General features: G+C 45.9%; 1 protein-coding gene across 7 annotated transcripts in view; it reads right to left on the bottom strand.

Annotated features, from left to right (window-relative positions):
* Positions 1-21,805, bottom strand: part of LOC117195637 (uncharacterized) — a 52,451-nt gene that overhangs the window by 9,000 nt on the left and 21,646 nt on the right. For 3 of the 7 annotated variants that reach the window (XM_049704248.1, XM_049704244.1, XM_049704243.1), the window contains 3 exons: positions 17,136-17,218; positions 7,166-15,697; positions 747-6,256 (listed from right to left, as the gene is read on the bottom strand). In XM_049704248.1, coding sequence (XP_049560205.1) covers positions 894-1,883 — 990 coding nt within the window. In that variant the 5' untranslated portion in view covers positions 1,884-6,256; positions 7,166-15,697; positions 17,136-17,218 and the 3' untranslated portion in view covers positions 747-893. Of the gene's footprint in view, positions 1-746; positions 6,257-7,165; positions 15,698-17,135; positions 17,219-21,805 lie in introns of those variants that run through there. The other 4 variants (XM_049704247.1, XR_007474585.1, XM_049704246.1 and 1 more) reach the window with 4 other exon arrangements.

The raw sequence follows: 21,805 nt of genomic DNA on the forward strand, positions 1-21,805 counted from the left end.
ACTCCAACCAAATCATCCTCTGTGACCACAGACCATCTAGACCCTAGAGGATATGGCTTCTGCTTTCTTGTTACTGAGCCACCGTTTCCTTAAATGAGCTGGACTCAAAAGAGCGCAAGCAGAAAGCAATTATACTATTTTTTCTGTGCTAAGTTGAACGCTTCTTCTTTGCTCCTGGATGAAATCTCAGGCAGGTCCTGTGGAATTAACAAATAGCCCCATTTTTCAGATAATAAAAATGTCCAGTTCAATCCAGGATTCAAGTTTGTCATACAATCTAGAGTCCTCTCTTCCTGCCAGTTTGGGCCAGATGCAAGGTTAGGAGCTGGCGGTGGTGTAGGAGCTTGTTGGCTCCATCACTGTTTGAACTCCTTCTCGATTCAGGCTTCCCCAGAACAGGAGCAGAGTGAAGGAAAGGGTGGGAGCAAGAAAGGGCTCACCTGGTTGAGACCACTGCAGTCTGGTGTCAGGATGCTTCTTTCTCCTACTTAGCCCTTCCATGGGTTCTTTGAGGGTCTTCCGTTGGCACCTCGCCCAACGTCATGGGAGTCTCCAACCTGCAGTTCTTTTTTTTTTTTTTTTTTTCGGTACGCGGGCCTCTCACTGCTGTGGCCTCTCCCATTGTGGAGCACAGGCTCCAGACGCGCAGGCCCAGCGGCCATGGCTCACGGGCCCAGCCGCTCCGCGGCACGTGGGATCTTCCCAGACCAGGGTACGAACCCGTGTCCCCTGCATCGGCAGGCAGACAGACTCTCAACCACTGCACCACCAGGGAAGCCCCCAAGTTTGTTAAATTGAGTTGAACAAGAGTAACAGGTAGGTCGAGACTCCTCCTGGGTCTTATTTTTGCCAAAGCCTCCAAACCAAAGACAAGGTTAAGTACCACCCACCTTCTAAAGGGAGGGGCCGACCACGTCCATTTTGAAGTTAGACAAAGGAGGCCAAGCGACCCAGCAACCTCCCAGGCATCTGAGGGGGCTCATGGCTTTTAGGCGAGAAGAAGGATTCTTTGGAGAGGATGGTAGGACCAGGGAGAGCCTTGTGGTTCCCCCAAGCCTCCTCCACCTCCCACTGCCTCCAGGATAAATGAAGAGGGACCTTAAAGCACCACCGGCGGAGATTCGAGTGATTTTCAGGATAGGGGGATGGACAGCCCACTCGCTGGCCAGGTGCTGGCTGGTCCCCTCAAACTCTCCAGCCTTCCCCTTGCTGTGGCTGGAGGGGCATGGGAGGGTTCCTGGGAGGGCCTTGAAATGTGGCCCCTGGGTTTGCTGGTCGTGAGACGTGAGGCCTGACTCACCACTGAAGCAGCCTGCAGGAGGGCGCTGGCTGAAGCCCCCACTGAGGATTGGGAGAGGAGAGAGGGCAGAGGGAGGCGTACCTGTGAGGCCCCAGTTTGGAAAGGACCACAGCCAAGAGGGCTGGCGGCTTGGGGGTAGGGAACCCAGTAGCAAAGTGCCGAGAGGAAGAGCCGAGGGGCCTCCTAAGAGCGCATCTCCAAGTGCCTCTTCCCCGACGGGGACTGGGGTCCTTGTGCGGCCTTGACCTGCGTCTGAGGGAGTGTGGGCAGTGATGGCGGGGTGAGAGCGGCGGGGAGGTTCGCCTAACCAACCCACAGAAGGCGCCAGAGCAATTCTCCAATATATGTGCATCCGCAGTGAGAGGGAACATGACACAGTGCGGAGCCCTTTCCCTGCCCCGGCTCTGGCCCTCGGGGACCTGGAAGCAGCAGAGAGAGCAGGGGAGGGACAGGAAGAAGGAGCAGGTCTGACCCGAGCCGCGGTGGGGCTGGGAGAGAATGCAGAAGCTTCTGTTGGATGAGGGAGTGAAGTTTTGATTTGGATTATACTGGATTTTCTGGGGCTTGAAGGGGACCAGGGCATTCTAAAATCTGCCCAAGATGACACTAAGGCCTCGGGGGGGGGGGGGGGGCGGAGAGCTGAGGGCGACTGCAGTGGGGAAACACAAAGCTCTTTCCTGATTTCACTCCAACCTGTTCAATAACCCGTTACACTAGGAAGTGTGGGCAGGCGCCGAATGCTAAGAACAACACCGCGTTTCCCCGATCCTAAGACACGCTTTTTTTTTTAACATTAAAATACTTCTGAAATCCAATCCCTTGGAAATCCCAGCGCACATCTATTTTTGTTCCCTAAAAAAGCTTTTTGAACTGATGCTGCTTTCAAATATATCGCTTTTTAGGATTGAGAACATTTTGTAATGATAGAGCTGTCTAGAGGTCTTATGGGTTTTTCAGTGCTCTCATTGCGTGATTGCTTTCAAGTCCAATGCTACTCTCTGACCTTCTGGCCCTAGGCAGCTGTGCTGTCCAGCCTGGGTGAGGGTGTCAGGAAAAGGACAGGACAGGAGTGAACAGTGGTTGGCCTGAAAGTGTAGGCAGAAAGCACAGGGAACTCCCAGCCATGTCCCTGGCAAAAGGTGTCCAGGGAACCACAGGACAACCCAAGGTTTCCAGTCCAAGGGGGGAGGTAGGGATCAAAATCAGAAGCAAAGATTTGGCTGCATGAGATTGTGAGAGTGAGTGAGTCTGGAGAAATTTTTAAAGAAAGGAACCTTTAAAAATTTTTAAATGGGTATCTGTTCATCTGTGGATGGGCACTTAGGTTATTTCCATGTCTTGGCTATTGTAAATAGTGCTGCTATGAACATGGGGGTGCAGATATCTCTTCAGGGTAGTGATTTTGTTTCCTTTGGATAAATACCCAGGAATGGAATTGCTGGATCGTATGGTAGCTCTATTTTTAGTTTTTTGAGGAACCACCATACTGTTCTGCATAGCGGCTGTATCAGTTTACATTCCCACCAGCAGGGCAGGAGGGTTCCCTTTCCTCCACAGCCTCTCCAGCACTTGTTATCCGTGTGAGGTGACTGATGTTAACTAAACGTATTGTGGTAGTCATGTTGCAATATATACATACATCAAATCATGACACTTTACACTTTGGACTAACACAATGTTATATATCAACTGTATCTCAGTAAAACTGGGAAAAAATAAGCTGTGGCAATAAAAATTTTTAAAAGGGTAATAAGTGCCTTTGATTGACTCCAGGGACAGAAAGAGAACTTAAGAAGACAGATGGTATAGACAGTCACTGCTACATAAGATTAGCCTAAGGAAGAATGAAACTGAACACCATAAAGTAGGGTTAAGCAACTTGTCCAAAGTGACAACAACTAATAAACAACAGAACTAATTACCTCCAATTTTTCTTCAATTTTATCCCTTAATACGAAAAGTCTTCAAAATGAAAAAAGTAAAACAAAGATACATTGAAGGAAAATAAGGCTTAGAATGGTAAAGAAATAGTAAGAAAACACTTAGCTCTAGATCGGAAATACTGAGTTCCCACACAAACACTCTTCGCATGGGGGTCAGTGAGAGACATGGCCGTGGTGTGATGGCATGACTTCCTGCTGAGACTGGACAAGGTTTAAGGATCCTGCCAGCACGGTGCCTCCCTTGGGCAATCACCCCCAAGTGAACCTGTCTGCCCCCGTGAAGCTGCCTCTTCTACGTCAGTTTCCCCCTCCCTAGTCCAGACGAGGTCTCACAGAGTCTGGAAAGATCCCAGAACCCTGGTCATAATCTTTGAGACGTTCTTTGGGGAACAGGATCTTCCAAATTTCAAAAAGATGAATTTCAAACACGGGAGCAGGAGGCCTGTTATTTCTTGGCACAGTCTGACAATTGAATGTTAAGGGAAAGAAGTGAGCTTCTTAGAAAATGAGCTAAGCGTTCACAAAAGAAGTCTGCAATACTAACCTCATTATCTTTCACGGCATTCATATCCTAGCACGTAAGGGGAATCATAGACAGAGTAAAGCATTTGCTAAAGTTCCTTAAAAACAGATGGAAGTATATTAATTGGATGAAATATGGTTTGGCAAATTCATACGTGATTAAAAACCTGAATCGATAGAGAATAAGCAGCTCTGTGAGTGGATATTAATAAATCATTGCTGAATGAAGAGGAGCATTTATATATTATTTATTAAGGATTGATTTATTTTGTTGCTTTTAATGCCATCAAAATTCTTATTAATGATTTGGAGAATAGAAAAAAATCTATTGGTGGAATGATCTAACATTTCGGACAAGACTGTGGTTATTTGGGTAAATAACATATGGCTGATCTTTATTTGTGGGTCAGGATAATTTAAACCCCTTGTTTATGGAAAACAATGTCTCGTAGAGCATTTTAATTTATACCTGAAATACTTTTCAGGCGATGGGAGCAGAGACGTCCGTGTTGGGGCTGCCACCTTAAACTACCCCAGGTCCTTTGGTGATAAATGATGGATATTGCTTCACAGTCATAAAATCTTTACGAATTTTAGAGTACCATCTAATCAATCTTGGTGTCACTTTTGGTTGTTTCTTCTAGCCAAACATTCTGAGTTCTCTCAGGGCATAATAAATCATGGCATTTAGACTTTCAGCCCCCATGCCCTCTATTCTCTGAACATGGTCTGTTTATCCACGTCCCTCTTAAGATGTGACAACTAATTACCAACTCCAGGTAAGGTTGAATCACCTAAGAGCACAGTGTAGTGACGTCCAGCCTTGATCTAGAAACCATTCTTTTACGGAAACAGTCTAACATCACGTCAGCTCTTTAGTACGTGCTTCATCCCTTTGGCTCTTACTAAGCTGTAAACTAAAGCTCTCACGTCTGTTTCATTTGACCTGCTGTTGAAACAAGTATCCTCCCTCTTGTCCCTGTTGATGTTTTGGAGACTGAATACATGGCTGTACATTCGCTCCTGTTATATTTTAACTTACTAATTTCAGAGTAATCCATCAGTTAGCAGTATTCAAACATTTAAATGTGTCATTGGTGTATTCATTTAGCACAAATCATCTTGCATTCATTCAACAAAAACTCGAGTACCTCTGAGACCCTGGGCATGGAATAAGCAACAAATATTTAAGTTCTGAGTTCCAAATATGTTATGACCTACCAATATCTTTTAGAAGAAATAATCAAGGAATTCTAGAGAGCAGGAAGACATTCCATACTTCCAGGAGATTTCTCTCCAAGCATCATTTTGTCAGGGGAACATTGTCTTGAAACAGATCACCTAGCTTCCGCTGGTACTCCGTTCCCCAGCTCCCCGCCTTGCTTACTGCAGATAAAGATTAGATTCATATTCTCTTAATAATTTATCTGTGGGGAGGAAGGTGATCTCTGTGTCTTACTCTTCCGCCATCTTCCCCCTCTCTTCATATTTTCTTAATAGTTTAAACAAGCTTTTCAGTTCTCTCTATCCCCAGAAAGTAGATCTACACATGGCTCCAATCATATCAGATTTCCTGGATGTACATGTCAGCTCTCATCCCTTTGATGCTGGTGGCTTGAACTTCTGGCCCTCCCATTAATTCACGACTTGAATTCGTACATGGGAACCATCGGGCATTACTTGGAGGGCATGATTGCAAGAGCAAATCACTTTGAGTGAGGAGAAATGGTTTTTCCTCAAAGTAGCTGTGTGATAGAAAGCAAATCTCACTGCCTCTCTGAGCCTTGGCTTCTTTCTTTGCCAATGCAGGGGCTAGACTTACAGCTCAGTGTTACGACCACAGGATTAGGAGTGTAACCGTGACTCTTTCTTGTGCATCAGGGATGTTAAAGTGCTCTGGTTTGGGATGCTTGGGAAGGGGGTTTGAGACCCTCCTTAGGACAATGGTAATAATTTGAGTTTGCAGATAAGGACAAAAGAGAAAGTTTGGCTTTAGCCAGAAGTGCTCTACTGGCTAAAATGAAGCTCCCAAGTTTATAAGGACCTTGACCACAAGGATGGCTTGTGTACTCAGCTTTGAAAATTCATTTGCAAAACTGTGGCCCCTTTCAGAGAGGTTTTTTCTTGAAGGAGATGAGATGAGGGGGAAAGAGAGATACTTTACCTGTGTGTGTATGTGTGTGTGTGTGTGTGTGTGTGTGTGTGTGTGTGTGTGATACACACAGAGAAAAATAAGTACAGTTGAACAAACAGTTGTAAAGAGAAAGCCATGTAAGTACTGGGAGGTCCTGTTGAAGTTGTTCAAAATGCAGAAAGTTTAGCACCAAAGAGAACTCACTGATTCTCGGATGTCAGCTCATGAGAGCTGAGGGCCCAGGGCCTTGGGTCAGCTGCTTTTTCTCTCTCCCAGGCCTGGAAAGGGTAAATGGTCGCCTGCATGCTGGCTGCTCCTGCTTTCCCCTGGCTCCAAAGAAGCAAGGTGGAGAATCCTCTGGAAGGAACAAGAGAACAAGAGCCTTACTGAGGTCGTTGCAGACTTCAGCTAGAGCCCATCCCTGCCATCTGTCCGGCTGGAAAGACCAGCCTCAAAACGCGAAACAGGGACGCAGGTCTTTGGGGCTCTCCCATCCCCCTCTCTGCGTCCCCTCCAGGGGCCCCATCAGACACCTGGTCGTCTTCCTAACGTCAAGGACAGGAATCCAGATTGCCATCTTCACCCCAATCACACCCCAATCCCAAGAAAACGTAACGGAGACTTGGCTGACCAGGGTTTACAGTGTAACTGCTGGAGGACAGCCTGCCAGGTCCGCAGGAAAGGAGCCCTGACGCTGGAGCGACAGGAAGAAGAATATTCCCAGCTGCCCCCTCCCTCAGTCCCACTCCAGGAACGACCGCGAGGTCGCTCTGGAGCACTGACCTTCCAGCCTGGCTCCCGTGCAGTAACCTGCCCTTCACCCTCCTCCAAGCCCGTTCTAGCTCAGAGGCCCCCGGATTCTGTTCCGGACATGGAAACACACCTGTAACCAGACGTTTATCCAGCAAAAACACGAGTTTGCTGCCACTCATCACACAGAGACTGCCATCAGTTTGTAGATAAATTTTGGTGAGCACGGAGTTCACAGCAAGACACCTCTATGTCAGCACCAACCCTTAGCCAGTGTCATCTTCTCTACCAATGACAATTTAATGCCACACCTTCTAACTATTAGAAGATTTAGCATGCTCTAAGGGTTCTGAATTAATTTCTAGAAACATAAAATACCATCAAAAAAGCAAAGGGTAACTTTCCTGCCCAGCCCATCTTAGCCAGCATTTCTCTCCAAAAGCTAAGATGAATTTGAGGCAGCGGCGGATGGTGTGGGGTGTGAGGTCACATTCTCTGTTCTCTTGTCCCCTTTACCTAGTGATTGCTGTCCTAAGATGCCAGCAGGCTTCTCCCGGCTCTCCACTGCCCCTGGGGATTTGAGAGCCTTCAAGTTCCAAGCACACCAGGCTTTGAAGGGCGTGCCCTCTGGAGCTAGTAGACCGTCTGACTTCCAATCCAGCTGTGTTCAACCCTCTCTTGCACCTCAGTTCTCTGATTTGTAAAACAGAAATATAACACGATATCCCTCATGGAATTAAATATAAACACCGTTGTTCCTGACATGCCCTGATGGGGCATCGCTCCTCTGAACAGCTCCAGTTAGGGCCTCGGGCACCTTCCCAGTGGACAACAGTCACGCCTCATCTGGTCTGACTTACCCACAGCACTTGACGTGGTTGATGGTTCCCTCTTTCTCGAGCGCCTCCTGGCTTGGTTTCCAGAATAACCGTTGATTCTGGTTTTCCTTCCATCTCACTGGTTACATCTTCATCTCCCGCCTGGATCCTGCCTCCTTTTCTAGACCTTGGCGTGCCCTACAGCTCTGTGCTGGGACTTTTCTTCTAACCTCATACACGCTCAGTTCATGTGTCTGGTCTGGGATTTTTCAACACCATCTCCGCCCACTTTTATATTCTTAGTCTGGACGCCTCCCTGGAATGGCAGACCAGCACCGAAATGCCCGCCTCGAGTTCTTTACTGAGATCGTCATGAGAATCTCAAACTTAATGATATCCCGAACTGAACTCTTCCCATTCCAGCTCTCCCTCTAAACAGCTCCTCCAGCACTTTCACTGTCTCAGGAAATGTCGACTCTACCCTTGAAGTTGCTCAGGACAAAATCCTCGGGATCACCTCCGACTCTCCTCTTCTCTCACGTACCACATCCAGTCCACCAGCAAATCCCATGGGCTCTACCTTCAGAGATAACTGGCGACTGACCACTTCTCACCACCTCCAGTGTAACTGCCACAGCCCAAGCCACCGGCCCCTCCAGCCTGGATTCGGCACTAGCCATATAATTGTCCCCCTGATTTTCACCCTGATGCCCTAGTCTATTTTCAGCACAGCAGCTGGAGGATGCTTTTAAAACAAGTCATTCCCGTGGTCAAAGCACTCTACTGTGTTCCCCGTCCACCAGAGCCTGCGAGGTCCTGCTTAGTCTCCTTCCCAGCTCCATCTGACCTTGTTCACCCCTCTCCCCCTTGTTCCCGTCACCCCTTCCTCCCTTGATTTCTCTCAGGCAGGCCAAGCACACGCCCGCCTCAGGGTCTATGTCCTGCTGTTTCCTGTGACTTGATTTTGCCATGTTTACTCGCTCTCTGCTCAAATGTCACCTCATCAATGAGACCTAAATATAGCAACATCTACCTGGCACTCTGCCCGTTTGCCTCAGCTGATTTTTCTCTGTAGGACTTAAAATCACCCGATACACTGTATGTTTTCTTGTTTATTTGTGCATCGCCTGGCAACCCTCAATAAAGTATCATCTCTGTAAAGGCAGAAGCTTTGTTTAGCTCACCACTATAGAACCTAGATCAGTGCCTGACACACAGGAGGCTCTCGGTAAATACTTGTTGAATGAATGGATGAATGAATGAATAAATGAATGAAAAGCCTTTATAACAATACTTGACACATAAGAGGTCAAGCACTGGATGAACAAATGAATAAACAGCATTTAGAAGTGACTGGCACATAGGATGCACTCAGTAAGTACTTGTTGAATAAATGAATGAATTAAAGCATTTAGAGCAGTAGCAACACGTAGTAAGCCTTTGGTAAGTTTTCTTTTTCTTCTTTTTAATTTATTTAATTTATTTATTTCTGGCTGTGTTGGGTCTTCGCTGCTGTGCACGGACTTTCTCTAGTCACGGCAACTGGGAGCTACTCTTGGTTGCGGTGTGCGGGCTTCTCACTGCGGTGGCTTCTCTTGCTGCGGAGCGTGGGCTCTAGGCACGTGGGCTTCAGTAGTTGTGGCTCGCGGGCTCTAGAGCGCAGGCTCAGTAGTTGTGATGCACGGACTTAGTTGCTCCGCGGCATGTGGGATCTTCCTGGACCAGGGCTCAAACCTGCGTCCCCTGCATTGGCAGGCGGATTCTTAACCACTGCGCCACCAGGGAAGCCCCTTTGGTAAGTTTTAGTGTTTATTATTTAAATGTCAAAACTCCAACATCAAGGGGTGCTCCTTCTGCCTGCACTCCCAAAGGACAAAGACGCTCCTCACTTGGCACTGCGAGTAGGGAGGAAAGGAGAATAAATAGGAGTGGGAGGCCCATCCCTGAGAACCCCTATCTCAGGGGTACCCAGGATAAGGACCAGTAATTCTAGGACCCTGTGTGGGCTTGCTTTTCCTTTCTTGTATGTCCAAAGAGGCTTCCATGATTCTTATCTATCCTCATGGTGGATCTCTGAATATTGGGGAGTTAACCATCTGCTATTCCCAGATGCAGCATTTCCTTATTATCAGATTAAGCAACACAGAGGAAAGGAGGTAACTCTTACGATGCTAAAACTTTTTTTTGCCCTTGACCTTAGTAAGTGAGATGCCACCATTCAAGAGGTTAACTTTTAAACCCTGAAATTGTATAACTGAGATACTTGAATTCATAAAAAGTGTTAGGACCTCTCCAAGAATTTATCAGCTGTTTGCTATTTAGTGTGAATTAGTTCCGTCAGCATTTTCACTCCAAACTCCTTATTGATACTAGTCTGAACTCAAGAATGGGAGTTTTGCTTGGGATGGAAGAAAGATTGAGGGAGAGGAATTTTACAGCCACGTCACCAGGAGAAAGGACAGTGGTGAAGGCACTTTTTGCAAATATATAGGCCTCAGAATGATAGAGTGAAGCATATAGGAAGGCAGAAGTCTGGGGGTAAGGGTGGGATCAGATGAAAATTTCTTCCAAATGAGAACCAGGCAGCTTCCATACTGACTGTGCTCATTGTGTGAGGCCGGGAAAACCACTTCTCATGACCCTTTTCCAGGGCAACGGTTTGATGCTAATTCAGTTGGGCAGCTGCAACCCAAGGGAAACCTCTATGTAAACGTTCCTCTAAACTTATTTTTTCTTTTCACTCCTTTGAAGGGTCTCAGTTTACAAGGCTATGTCAGTACTCAAGCAATCCGGCCAAAGCATCTACGTACGGGGCTCTGTGGCCTGGGACTGGTGTTGATTCGGTAAATGTACAGGTCTGGCAGCCATTTGTCCTCCTCCTTCTTCCTTGCGTGGAAACTGTATTCGTTTTGTAGGTTTGACTGTTAGCTCTGCAAATGTAGCACTACCACCTCCTTGCCTGGACTTTGCAGCCATTTGCTACCGTCCTCAGAGATCAGGGGAGAGGTCTTTCCCCCAGAGATGCATGGATCAAATTATACACAGGAACCAAGTTTCAAGAAAACTCACCAAGGAAAACCCGAAAGTTGATCAATTAGGGGCTTGCTTCTAACGTTTATTTATAGTTTCTCAATTACTTGATGGGTAGTCTGGAAGACCAAAGAAACTTGAGGCAAAAACGACAGATTACCAGGGCTGCTCAGAGAGCTGTGAGGCACATCTGGAATTTTAGAAAACTTTAAGTCATCAACAAAAACCATTACCAGCCCTTCAATGTCCTCTAATACGTTCCATCCAGGCGGTCCTCTGCCCCACCCTTCAGCCACCCCTGCTATGGTGATGAGCCCTCCCACCACTGAAGCAACCAGTCCATCTCTGGTTAACTTTACCTGTCAGAAAATTCTTTGTCACTGATAATAACAGGCAGCTCAAATTAAAAATACATTCAAATTTCCAAAATTAAATCTGATTGTTTTTCATGACAGTGGGGATAGCCATAACTACTCCTAGTTTAGCTCTTGCGAATCGGTGGTAGTCAAAACCCAAAGTCCCAATGTCGGTGAGAGTGGTCCCCAGCCCAGCATTACAGGCTGTGAGCCTTTAAAACAGGAAGGGCAATTAGACTAGTTAGTGATGCTATTATTAACAGCTACTGATGATGCACTGCTTACCATGAGATGGGCATTACCACAGCCCAGGGAAGAGGGTGGCATTACCTGCATTTTTCAGATGAGAAAACAGAGAGTTTAAGTTGATGCTGCCAGTCAGTAGCAGAGCTGGGAGTTGAACCCTGGAGGGTTTAATATCCAAGCTCATGCTCTACCCACGATGTACCCTCTGAGGGTGGTCCTTAGCTACTCTTCATGGACCCTGCAAGGCTGCGCTGGATGGCAGCAGTCAGAAAGGAGCTCTCAGCCGACCACAGAGTGGCCCACACAAGGTCAGCTCAAGGTCATTTCCCTTCTGATTTCTCCTCAGCCTAGTGGAAATATGACCCCAACTGTCAATTCTAAAAGAGATTCCCAGAAAGCACTAATATCCAGTGACGTTTCTGGATGCCCTTAACACCTGTGATGCATATCTTTATCTTTTATAGAACATTAAGTTATATAACAACAGAATGAGAGAATTTCAGAGTTGTCGGAAATTTGCAGATCATCTAGTCAAGGTTTCCTCCTGATATACCTGTTGGGAATAATCTTGCCAAGAGGGAACTGAAGAGATGAAAAAAAGTAAATAAATGTGGGTAGCAAAGTTAGAATAGTTGCTTCTGCTATGCACCCCTTTGGGGAAGGCAAGAGTATCTGAGACGCAGTCCTGGCCTCTGAAGGGTTTGGAGATGAATAGGAATCAAGTTAGAGGGTCGAACTGAGCCCTGACAGTCTCTGCCTCTAAGCTCTCATGGACCAGCTCCTTCTGCACAGCTCTGTATGTTGAGGCAGAGGACAGAGATATCCCTGGACATGCAGAAAGCTCCCTGCTAGCTACATGGGACTAAGAAGAAAACTGACCTTTTCCACACTTTTCCTAGAAGCCATAGGGACAAGAAGGGTGGAGTCCATGGATGTCCCTCCTGTACGAGGCTGACACCATGCTTTCAGGAACCCAAACCGTTGGGGTGTTCTTCCACGCAGTGAGCTGCTGTATGCCTCCCCGTAAGTTAGTTATCATCTCTAAGCCCCAGTTTTCTTATCTCCGAAAAAGAATAAGAAAGGTACCTACCTCCTAGGAGTCCCATAAGGGTTCAATGAGATAATCTTAGTAAAATGCTTGGAAAAGGCTCTGGCACACAGAAAGCTCTTGACTAATAACGCCAATTAGCATTATTATCACTCTACCCACTGGTGAAAGTTAGAGACAAATAGGGACACACTCCTAGAATAAAAGGGGGGAGGAAAAGCTTTACATTGTGTTTCATTTTGTCTTTTAAATTTTCTTTAAACATCTAATATGTCTGTTTTTCTATATTTTTCAGGTTATAGAGCTTTTAGAACTAGTACTGAGATTGGACTTAATTTGTAGCTGTGTCCCCAGGCCAATATGGGGGGAGGGAAGGAAAAGGGAAGAGGAGAATATAAATAAAAGAACCTAGAGATTTTGGTCTCGTTTCCTAGATACCTTAGCCCAGAGGGACTATTTCTGCAGTGCTTTTTCCTCAGAGGAAACTCTTAGAGAGTTGTGGTTAATTTTGTTAATGAACTGTCACTGATTGAGGATTTAATGTGCTTAATCCTTGCATACGTTAGCTCGTTGAATCCACCACCACTAGTTGAGACAGGTTCATCTGTCCCATTCTCCAGATAGTTTGCAGAGGCAGGACTCGAACCCATTTTTGTCTCACTCCAAGACAGGCTCTTAACCACCACGCTAAACAAATCGTTCACCCAAAACCCAGTGGATCTGGGTCCTGCCTTAAGGCTCGGCCCAGTGAAGCTGAGAAAGCAGGAGAGTGTCCTTGTGCCCTTACCCAGAATTCCTGCCCTGGCCAATCTAGGGATCTTTGAATAAGTCTCTGTAAGGGTAGCTGTCTGAGAAAGCAGTGTTGCAGCTCTGAGGAGGCCAGCTGGGCAGCTTATGAGAGCAGCTTCTAAGAGGGAGGTTTACTGCGAGAGACTCCGAGTGGGTCAGACCTGAGGTAATTCATTCCCAGGAACGAGAAGGCACATCCAAACAGCCTCCAAGTTACCTACTGGGAAGAATGACTCTGTTCCTGCCATCATCCCAGGATAAAGGGCCAAGGATGGCTGAGGTGGGGGCCCTGAGCTCACAGCCCCAATCTCTATCAGTCTCCTCCAACCCACCCCAAATGAAAATAACATTGGATGGGGCAAGCAATATTTTCTTAACCTTATATTTAGAGTAAGTAAAATCTCGTTGAAAAGTTTTATTTAAAGTGCTATGAAATCTAAGTTTTTAAGAATGTAGCTTGTAGACAAGACCCCAGGGCTGGCCTCCTACCCCCTCATCTAGATTTCTACCCAAACCCCTCTTGATAGAAATTCTAGAACTGAGGCAAGATGAAGCCTCATTGAGAACAAAAGGGTTTGCTTAGTATCCCAAGGATGTACAGGAAGCCTGGAGAGACAAGTCTTCAGGAGAGAGAACTTTCTGGTCACAGGTGGAGCCTGGATGGAAGAGGGATGAGAATAGATGCAGAGGACAAACAGTAGTCGTCACAAAGTCCTTGGTTTAAGTACTTCTCTGATAAGTGTCTCTGCGAATCAGAAGTTGATACTTTGACAGTGATCACTATCCAGTTCTTATTATAAAATTTAACCTCTCGATCCGAGAACTTCGAAAACTGAGACTGTTTTTATTTTATTTATTTATTTATTTATTGGTTGCATTGGGTCTTCGTTGCTGAGTGCGGGCTTTCTCGAGTTGTGGCGAGCAGGGGCTACTCTTCGTTGCGGTGCGCGGGCTTCTCGTTGCAGTGGCTTCTCTTGTTGTGGAGCATGGGCTCTAGAGCACAGGCTCAGTAGTTGTGGCGCACGGGCTTAGTTGCTCCGCGGCATGTGGGATCTTCCCGGACCAGGACTCGATCCCTTGTCTCCTGCATTGGCAGGCGGATTCTTAACCACCGCGCCACCAGGGAAGTCCCTGAGCCTGTTTTTAAATGTCTTTATTCTACCCTCACATTGGATGATACTTATTCTGTCTCCCCATAGGATTAATCGTCTACCAGGGTATAGAATTCAACTTTGGACACCATCTTCCTTCAGGCTCTCTTCTTTGTTCCATCGTCCTCCAGGATCCAATGTTGCTCCAGAGACATTTGAAGCTGGTTCTTAATCCTTAGTATGCACCTAGGTTTTCTTTTTGGAAACTTGCAGGATCTTCTCTTTATTCCCACATTCCAAAATCTGACAATGACATGTCTGGATACAAATCTATTTTCATCCAATGTCTGGACACGGTGTGGATCCCATCTAGGGCTGTATGGTCTTCAACGCTGGGAAACAATTCTCAGTTCTTTCATTATATCTCCCCTCTGCTTCCTTTGTCCGGCTCACTTTCCTAGACTAACCTTCAGATGTTTCTTTTTTTCTCCCCGTTTTTTTTTTTTTTTTCTGTCTTTTTGCTTCACTTTTTAGTGTTTGGTTGAATTCTTCCTTTCTACTACCATATTTAAAAATTTTCAAAAGCCCATTTTCATTGTTTTTCAAAGGACCCCTTCTTAAAAAAAATAGTCACCTCTTCTTGTTTTCATGGATGAAATATCTTTTCTTACCCCTCCAAGGGTATTAATGTTAGCTGTTTTCCAAGTTTAATTTTTCCTGAAAAGTCTCTTTTTCCTCCAAGAGTGTTATTTATTTCAATTCATTTTGTTCTCCATCTTTCTTTAGATATCTGCTCACCCTTGATCATCTGCTCACGTTTATAAGGAAGGGACATTTTGTGTCCATGGTGAGCTTTGCTGAAGAGCAGTAGTTCTCAACTTTACTGAATAGGTGGGGGACTCCTTAAAGTAGATCTCAGGGTCCTACCCCAGTGGTTCGTATTCTGTAGGTGTGGAGCAGGGTGTGAGAACTTGCATTTTTAGCGGGTTCCCAGCTGTTGCTGATACTGCAGGTTTGGAGACCACACTTTGGGAGCCACCGCTCTGACTGTCCGTTTTCTTGGGAACTCCCTGAGAGAGCCATTTTTAGCTGTTTCTCCTTGGGATGGTCAGATTCCTCAAAGAAGCATCTTCCAATCTCATGCTCAGGGTCTAGGCCCTGCTGCTAGCACTTTGCTGACCTAAGAGGGCTTGGAGGGAAGGTCTAATCACTAGATGTGTACGTTTTCATCTGATCCCCCTGTTGTATTATGGTAGACTTGCCATCAACCATTGCTAGAATCTTCCAGTCCAGAGACCCTCTGTTCCACCCTCTCCAGAGGGAAAAAACCTCTCGACTTGTACCAGTGGAGACGAGTGACCGTCCCTCTGCCGGGGACCCAAATGCTTCCCAAGCAGACTCTCAGCTGATCCTCCTCGAGCCCCGCCTTTAGCGCCACTTACTGGAACCGCTAATTCCTGCACATCCGGGGGGTGCTGAGCGCAATGAGCTTGCACCTCACCTCCTACTCTGTCGGCTTCGGATTCTGGTTCTTGGGTCTGAAATGTCAATAGTCCTTGTCCTTCTGCCTGCAGCTGCCAGGACTTTGTTGCTCTGTTCTTCCCCTTCATTTTCTTTGTCCTTGTGTGTTTCTACCCTTTTGAAACCTCCGTTGCTGTCATTTCAGCGGGCTTTCAAGAGGAAAGAGCGATAAACGAAAATGTTCAATCCGCTCTCTTTACCCCGAAGTCTCTAACAGCGCTCTAAAAACATTTGGGTTAGCATTAAGTGCGGATCATTCTGAGCTCTCTGTATCTGCAAAGATAGATGTGGCCTCACTGTGACTATTTCGGGTTTATGGACTATTTTTTTCTTTCTGTGCTAAAGAAAGCTTCCTAATTCAAAATGATTTTTTTAAAAACACATCTCCAGTAATGACCCCCAGAAGAAAATATGAAGACTCTAACTTTTTCTGGTTTCTCAGACTTGCATTAATTAGAAAATGCCCTCAAGAAACAGTAAAGCTCTAAATCAGATTCATTTCAATATTCAAGTTGTCAGTTTTACAATACTTCTAATGAAGCGCTCAGCATAATGAATTGCACAATTATAATGAAACGGGGTTCTAATGAGCAATTACAATTCCAAGCAAGAACATTCCAGGGTTTTTGTTTTTTTTAATTGTATTTCTCTCAAACTGGAGGCTAACAAGTAGTTATGAAAAAAATTAATGCGGGGGCTCCCCTGGTGGCGCAGTGGTTGGGAGTCCGCCTGCTGATGCAGGGGACATGGGTTCGTGCCCCAGTCCGGGAAGATCCCACATGCCATGGAGCGGGTGGGCCCGTGAGCCATGGCTGCTGAGCCTGCGCGTCCGGAGCCTGTGCTCCGCAGCGGGAGAGGCCACAACAGTGAGAGGCTCATGTACCACAAAAAATAATAATAATAATAATTAATTAATTAATTAAAATAAATATTTGATGAGCCTCCAGCGCACTCTTCACCTTCTGTGGATAGAGGCCAGAATCACAAGATGAAAGGAGCCTGGATTTCTGAGTACCAACTTGTAGGAGAGCTACCCAGGAGAGCTGCTGACCCGCTTTGGAAATTGTGTGAGTGAGAACTAAACTACTAGTACGTTAAGCCACCGAGATTCGGGGATTACTTGTTACTGCGAAGCAGCCTCACTTCCCTTGACTAACAGAATTCCTAAGGTAGAGCGGGGCCATGCATCATTCAGCTTTTATTCCCCTGGGGATCAGTGCTTTGCACATCTTTCCAAAGTGGGATGAAGAGTAAATAAAATAGTTGTCATACACATATATTTTCACCTAAGGAAAGACTGAAATCCCCTTAAGAGCAACATCTCTATTTTCTGTGAACATGAGATTAATGATTTAACAGATGTGTGTTTCTGATATTTGCTGGCCGACTTCAGCAATGAGATTGAGGGGAAAGCGGGGTGGAAACAGTTGCCAGGCATTCTCCCCACAGTTGGCTGGCCTGCTCCTTCTGGATGTGGCTTAGCTGTCACCTTCAGAGCAAGGTCTTCAGGGCTCACCATGCTACAGGAATACTCACCTGTTTTCTAATATTATTCTATATCTTAGCAGTTATCTTCATAGAATTTACCTCAGGTACTTCCCTGGTGGTCCAGTGGTTAAGACTCCGCCCTTCCAATGCAGGGGACACAGGTTCGATCCCTGGTCAGGGAACTAAGGTCCCACAAGCTGCGCGGCCAGAAAAAAAAAAAAAAGAATTCACCTCAGGTTGTAATTATTCGCCTGGTTTGTTTGAATTCCAGATTAGACTGGAAACTTTGTAAAGGAACCACATCCGTCTTGTTCACTGTTGTTTCCAGGTACCTAGGGCATGTCTGGCTCACGGTAATGCACACTCATGATGATTGGTAAGGTAAGGAAGGAAAATGAAGAAGCCCCGAATAAAAAAAAAAAATCACTGTAGGGTGGAGGCAAATAGCTCACACTTCCAAACCTCAAAGTCACAGCTGTACACAGTAAAATAACCAATGAAAAGGCAAAATTATGTTCCATAAAATACATTTAAGAAGAAAGGAACATGACTGAAGCACTAAAAACATGACCATATAACATGTTTAAAAGCAGGTGACTTCACATCTATAGGAGGAAATCTTAGTTAACTGGAAAAATCATTCAACATAATTCCACAAAGAGTCAAAATAAATGAGACATGACTAGTCATTCTTTCACCAATTCAGCAGTTCATTTCTCAACAAATATTTACTGTGTATCTAGAAGATATAGAATATTTTTCTGGAAGTTGCTGGGAATTTTAAGTAGCAGATAACACCCTCCTCTTTCTCTTCCTCTACAGTGACTTATAATTGAAAACATTCAAGAAAAGTGGGCTTGCCTCCTGTTTCCACCTGAGCCCAGGTGCCATAGTTCTCTCTGTTCCCATCGTGGGTCCTTTGTTGTACCTGACATAGAACTCCAAGGCGAGTGACTTTTTCTTTTTTTTTTTTTCGGTACGCGGGCCTCTCACTGCTGTGGCCTCTCCCATTGCGGAGCACAGGCTCCGGACGCGCAGGCTCAGCGGCCATGGCTCACGGGCCCAGCCACTCGGCGGCATGTGGGACCTTCCCGGACCAGGGCACAAACCCGTGTCCCCTGCATCGGCAGGCGGACCCTCAACCACTGCGCCTCCAGAGAAGCCCCCAGGCAAGTGACTTTTATACTAAGCATAGCTCCAGGTCTTCAATCCTCACTTCCATCTACCCACACCTCCTTTTATCATCATTTCATGAAAAGATGCAATGCATTTCACATAGAAAAGACTCAGTAAATGTGTGCTATACAGTGAAACAATCACACCCACAGAGTTCGCTTTTCTGTGGATTTCCTCTCCTGGAGAGAATGTGTTCCCCCTATCTTGTCCCCCCACCTGGAATGTGTCCTCCTTATCGCTCAGTTCCTGCAGTCTGCGGGCCACAAGCCAGTAGTACTTCCTGAAACTCTCACGATCGCTAGGACATTTTCAAGCCACTTCCAGGCTGTCTTCAGACTTGCCAAAATCGCTGCCTGCCCCCCTTACCCCCCCTGAAACTGCAGTTCCATCCAAACCTGGGCCAAGGTGGGCTCCGAGAGATGGAGCCTCTTTTTCCCTTGCACTTGAGAGCTGTCTATCTCAAGTGTAAAGCAAGTTGAATATTTCTGTTGAAGTTTTTTAACTCCAGGGATTCAAATGTGTTCCCTAAGAGGCAGCTCAGTGAAGTAGAAAGAGCACTGAATCAGCAGTCCAGAAAACGTGGTGGTTTCATGTCCTGGGTCTGCCTCTGTGTGATCTAGAGCACACAGGGTCTTAACCTCTCTGGGTTGGGCCAGAAGGTCAACACCTTTAACCCTAAAAAACCCATGAGTGTGTTTTTCATCCTAACAGTATGGGTTCTATTGACCAATATATGGTATTATCTCTTGGGAGAAAACAGTTTGCTGATATAGCAGGTGTCTGAGAGTTCTGCCTGCTGAATTGTCATCAAAGCAAGACAGTCCCACGGTTGTCGGCTGCCCAATGAGGCTCCATGGAAATATCTAATACAATGGGGTGTTTCTTTGATGTTTCTTGGTCTCAGTCTTTGCTTGACTCTTGGAGCTTTGTTTCTATGAAGGCTTTTCTAGCAAATAAGAATGTTTATATCAGTAAGTCCTAAGGCATTATTTAAGTTCAACAAATAGCACTTTTGAGTGGAAGCAGATTTGAATGGCTAGAATTTATTTGCCTGTGCGATGATAATTAGCTGTATAATTCACTTCTTTTTTTGGGTTAGTACTGAAATCCTATGTCCCTGGACTGGGATTAGATTCCCTAATGATTCAAATGGCTCTTCGGAGATTATCTCCACTTCACTGTGGAGACGGGCATCTGAAGGATACTTTCCCTCGATTCTTGAATACGAAGTAACAGCACTTACAAATCATTCATTAAATAACCATTTAGCTATCAAGGTCATGAAACAAAGGACTCAATCAATCTTTTAAACATAGGCTTTTTTTTTTTTTTTAAGCAACATTCATTGTCATTATCATAACTACTTCTGCTAACAGGAGGGGGAAACATCACCACCTAGTTTCTTCCTGCCAAGCAGTAAGTTGCTTCAGCAATTTCTCTATTCAGAATGCAAAGGTTTTACTAAGTCAAAGAGACTTAGTAAAAGGTGACAGGTGACTGGGGGTGATCTCTGCTTTGAATTCCAGGAGATGGGTGCCCTGTCTCCGTTGCCTCAGGTGGGTTGATCTGGGGACAGATTCCCCAGTGAGCCTGCCCTGCCTGTTCTTTTGTTCCTTGAGCAGCAGTCCAGAGCTGCTCGTGACGCTGGTCCTGTGCAGGGAGAAATCACTCTCTCTCCATCAACACGCATCAGGCAAAATAGTCGGATATCAGTTACTTGGCTGAGTGAGGATGATATAACTGAACTTGACTGTATGGCTTGCTCGATGTCTGTAGCTTTGGGTTGGCATTTATCTAGTCCTGCAGCAGCAAGCTCTTCTCCCATGAACGGCTGTTAATTAGAATGGTTTTGTTTTCCTTGATGGATTGATAATTCTTCCTCTTACGTTTAAAAATAATTTTAAAAGTTCCTTTCTTCGGGAGAGATGGCATAAACTGAAGGGGATAGTGGGAAAAGTCAGGCATTGGCTGTTTCTAACGCATGATTTTTCTAACAGCATTTTTCTAATGCTATTAATCTAGAAAGGCTCCAGACATTTCACAATGGCGTTTCAAGGGATCCCACCATCTGCCTATGTCTCAGGCTCAGTGAATTACTTAGCAATGCTTTTAGGAGGCAGATTCGGACATTGTGCTGCTGTTTTTATATTTTCCACGTGCTGTGTAATTGACTAGGGTAGTCACCCTCCTCTTCTTCTAATGTAGGATCCAGTGGGTCCCCAGGTACTCATGCCACATGCCAAGATGACGTGCTAAATCACCTATGTTTACTCTGGCCTCTTCTTTGATCTCACAGAAAACTTGGGGGACTAAGGAGCTACAACTTGTTGGCCCGTTTTCTCCTCTGTTCTTTTCCTATAAGAAATGGTATTTTAGTGGGCTTAATATGTGTCAGGAACTACTTCAAGGGCTTAATATGTATTCACTCCTTTTTTTTTTTTTTTGCGGTACGTGAGCCTCTCACCGCTGTGGCCTCTCCCGTTGCGGAGCACAGGCTCTGGACGCGCAGGCCCAGCGGCCATGGCTCACAGGCCCAGCCGCTCTGCGGCATGTGGGATCCTCCCGGACCGGGGCACGAACCCGTATCCCCTGCATCGGCAGGCAGACTCTCAACCACTGCGCCACCAGGGAAGCCCGCATTCACTCCTTTTAGCCTCACCATAGCCCTACTGGGTAGGGACTATCATGGTTCCCATTTTGGTGGGGAGGAGTAGGGCACGAGGCATGCGGGATCAGGGATTGAACCTGTCTCCCCTGCATTGGAAGCATGGAGTCTTAACCACTGGCCTGCCAGGGAAGTCCCTTGACCCCATTTTTAAGATGAAGTAGTTGAGATACAGAGGGTCTAAGTAACATGTCCAATTTCATAGTAGATGGCAGGGTCAGGATTAAAACCCAAGCTCTCTGACTCCAGTGCCCATGGTCTTTACCATTTCACGAACTGAAATTAGTGAGCAGACACTAAATTCCAGCCATGTGATGACAGTAGGAATATCAGTGATGTAAAGATCCTTGGGGGAAAACCATATATATTGGTCTTAAGCATTCAGGTCATTTGCCTCTAGAGATTGCTTTAGTTTGCACTAAAAAACAAGAACAGAAAAAGACAAAACAAAACAAAAAACTGAAAACAAAGCTAGACTGCATTGCGTAGTCCTTGAAATCTACTCTCTACCCTCAGCCCAGATCTTCTGCTACCTGCTTATCTGGGAAGCTCACATCTCTTCATAGTTGTAATCTGTATCTTCCACACTCAAGTTAGAATGCATCCTTTCTCCAGATTCCTGGTCCTCGAGGAAATGAGCTCATCTATTTGGTTCTTCAAGACCCTCCACTGGGTTCTTTCCATCAGATGCACAGGCAATCCTGACTCTCTCCCCTCTTTCCTGACAGGCTGCTGGCTTTCTCTCCCACCTCAACTTTCTGCAAACTAAACATCTCATCTCATATGCTCTCTTTTTCTTTGATTATCCACTGTTTATCCCCAACCTAAATAGAAAGAAGCCCAAACGCTAACCACCCAATCCAGGGTAACTGAGGGTCGCATGTTGGGGTCTATGACCCAGTTGTCTCTCTGCCTTCTGGGTGTCCTT

The sequence above is a fragment of the Orcinus orca genome, chromosome 21 (genome assembly GCF_937001465.1).
Source record: "Orcinus orca chromosome 21, mOrcOrc1.1, whole genome shotgun sequence".
Classification (NCBI taxonomy): domain Eukaryota; kingdom Metazoa; phylum Chordata; class Mammalia; order Artiodactyla; family Delphinidae; genus Orcinus; species Orcinus orca.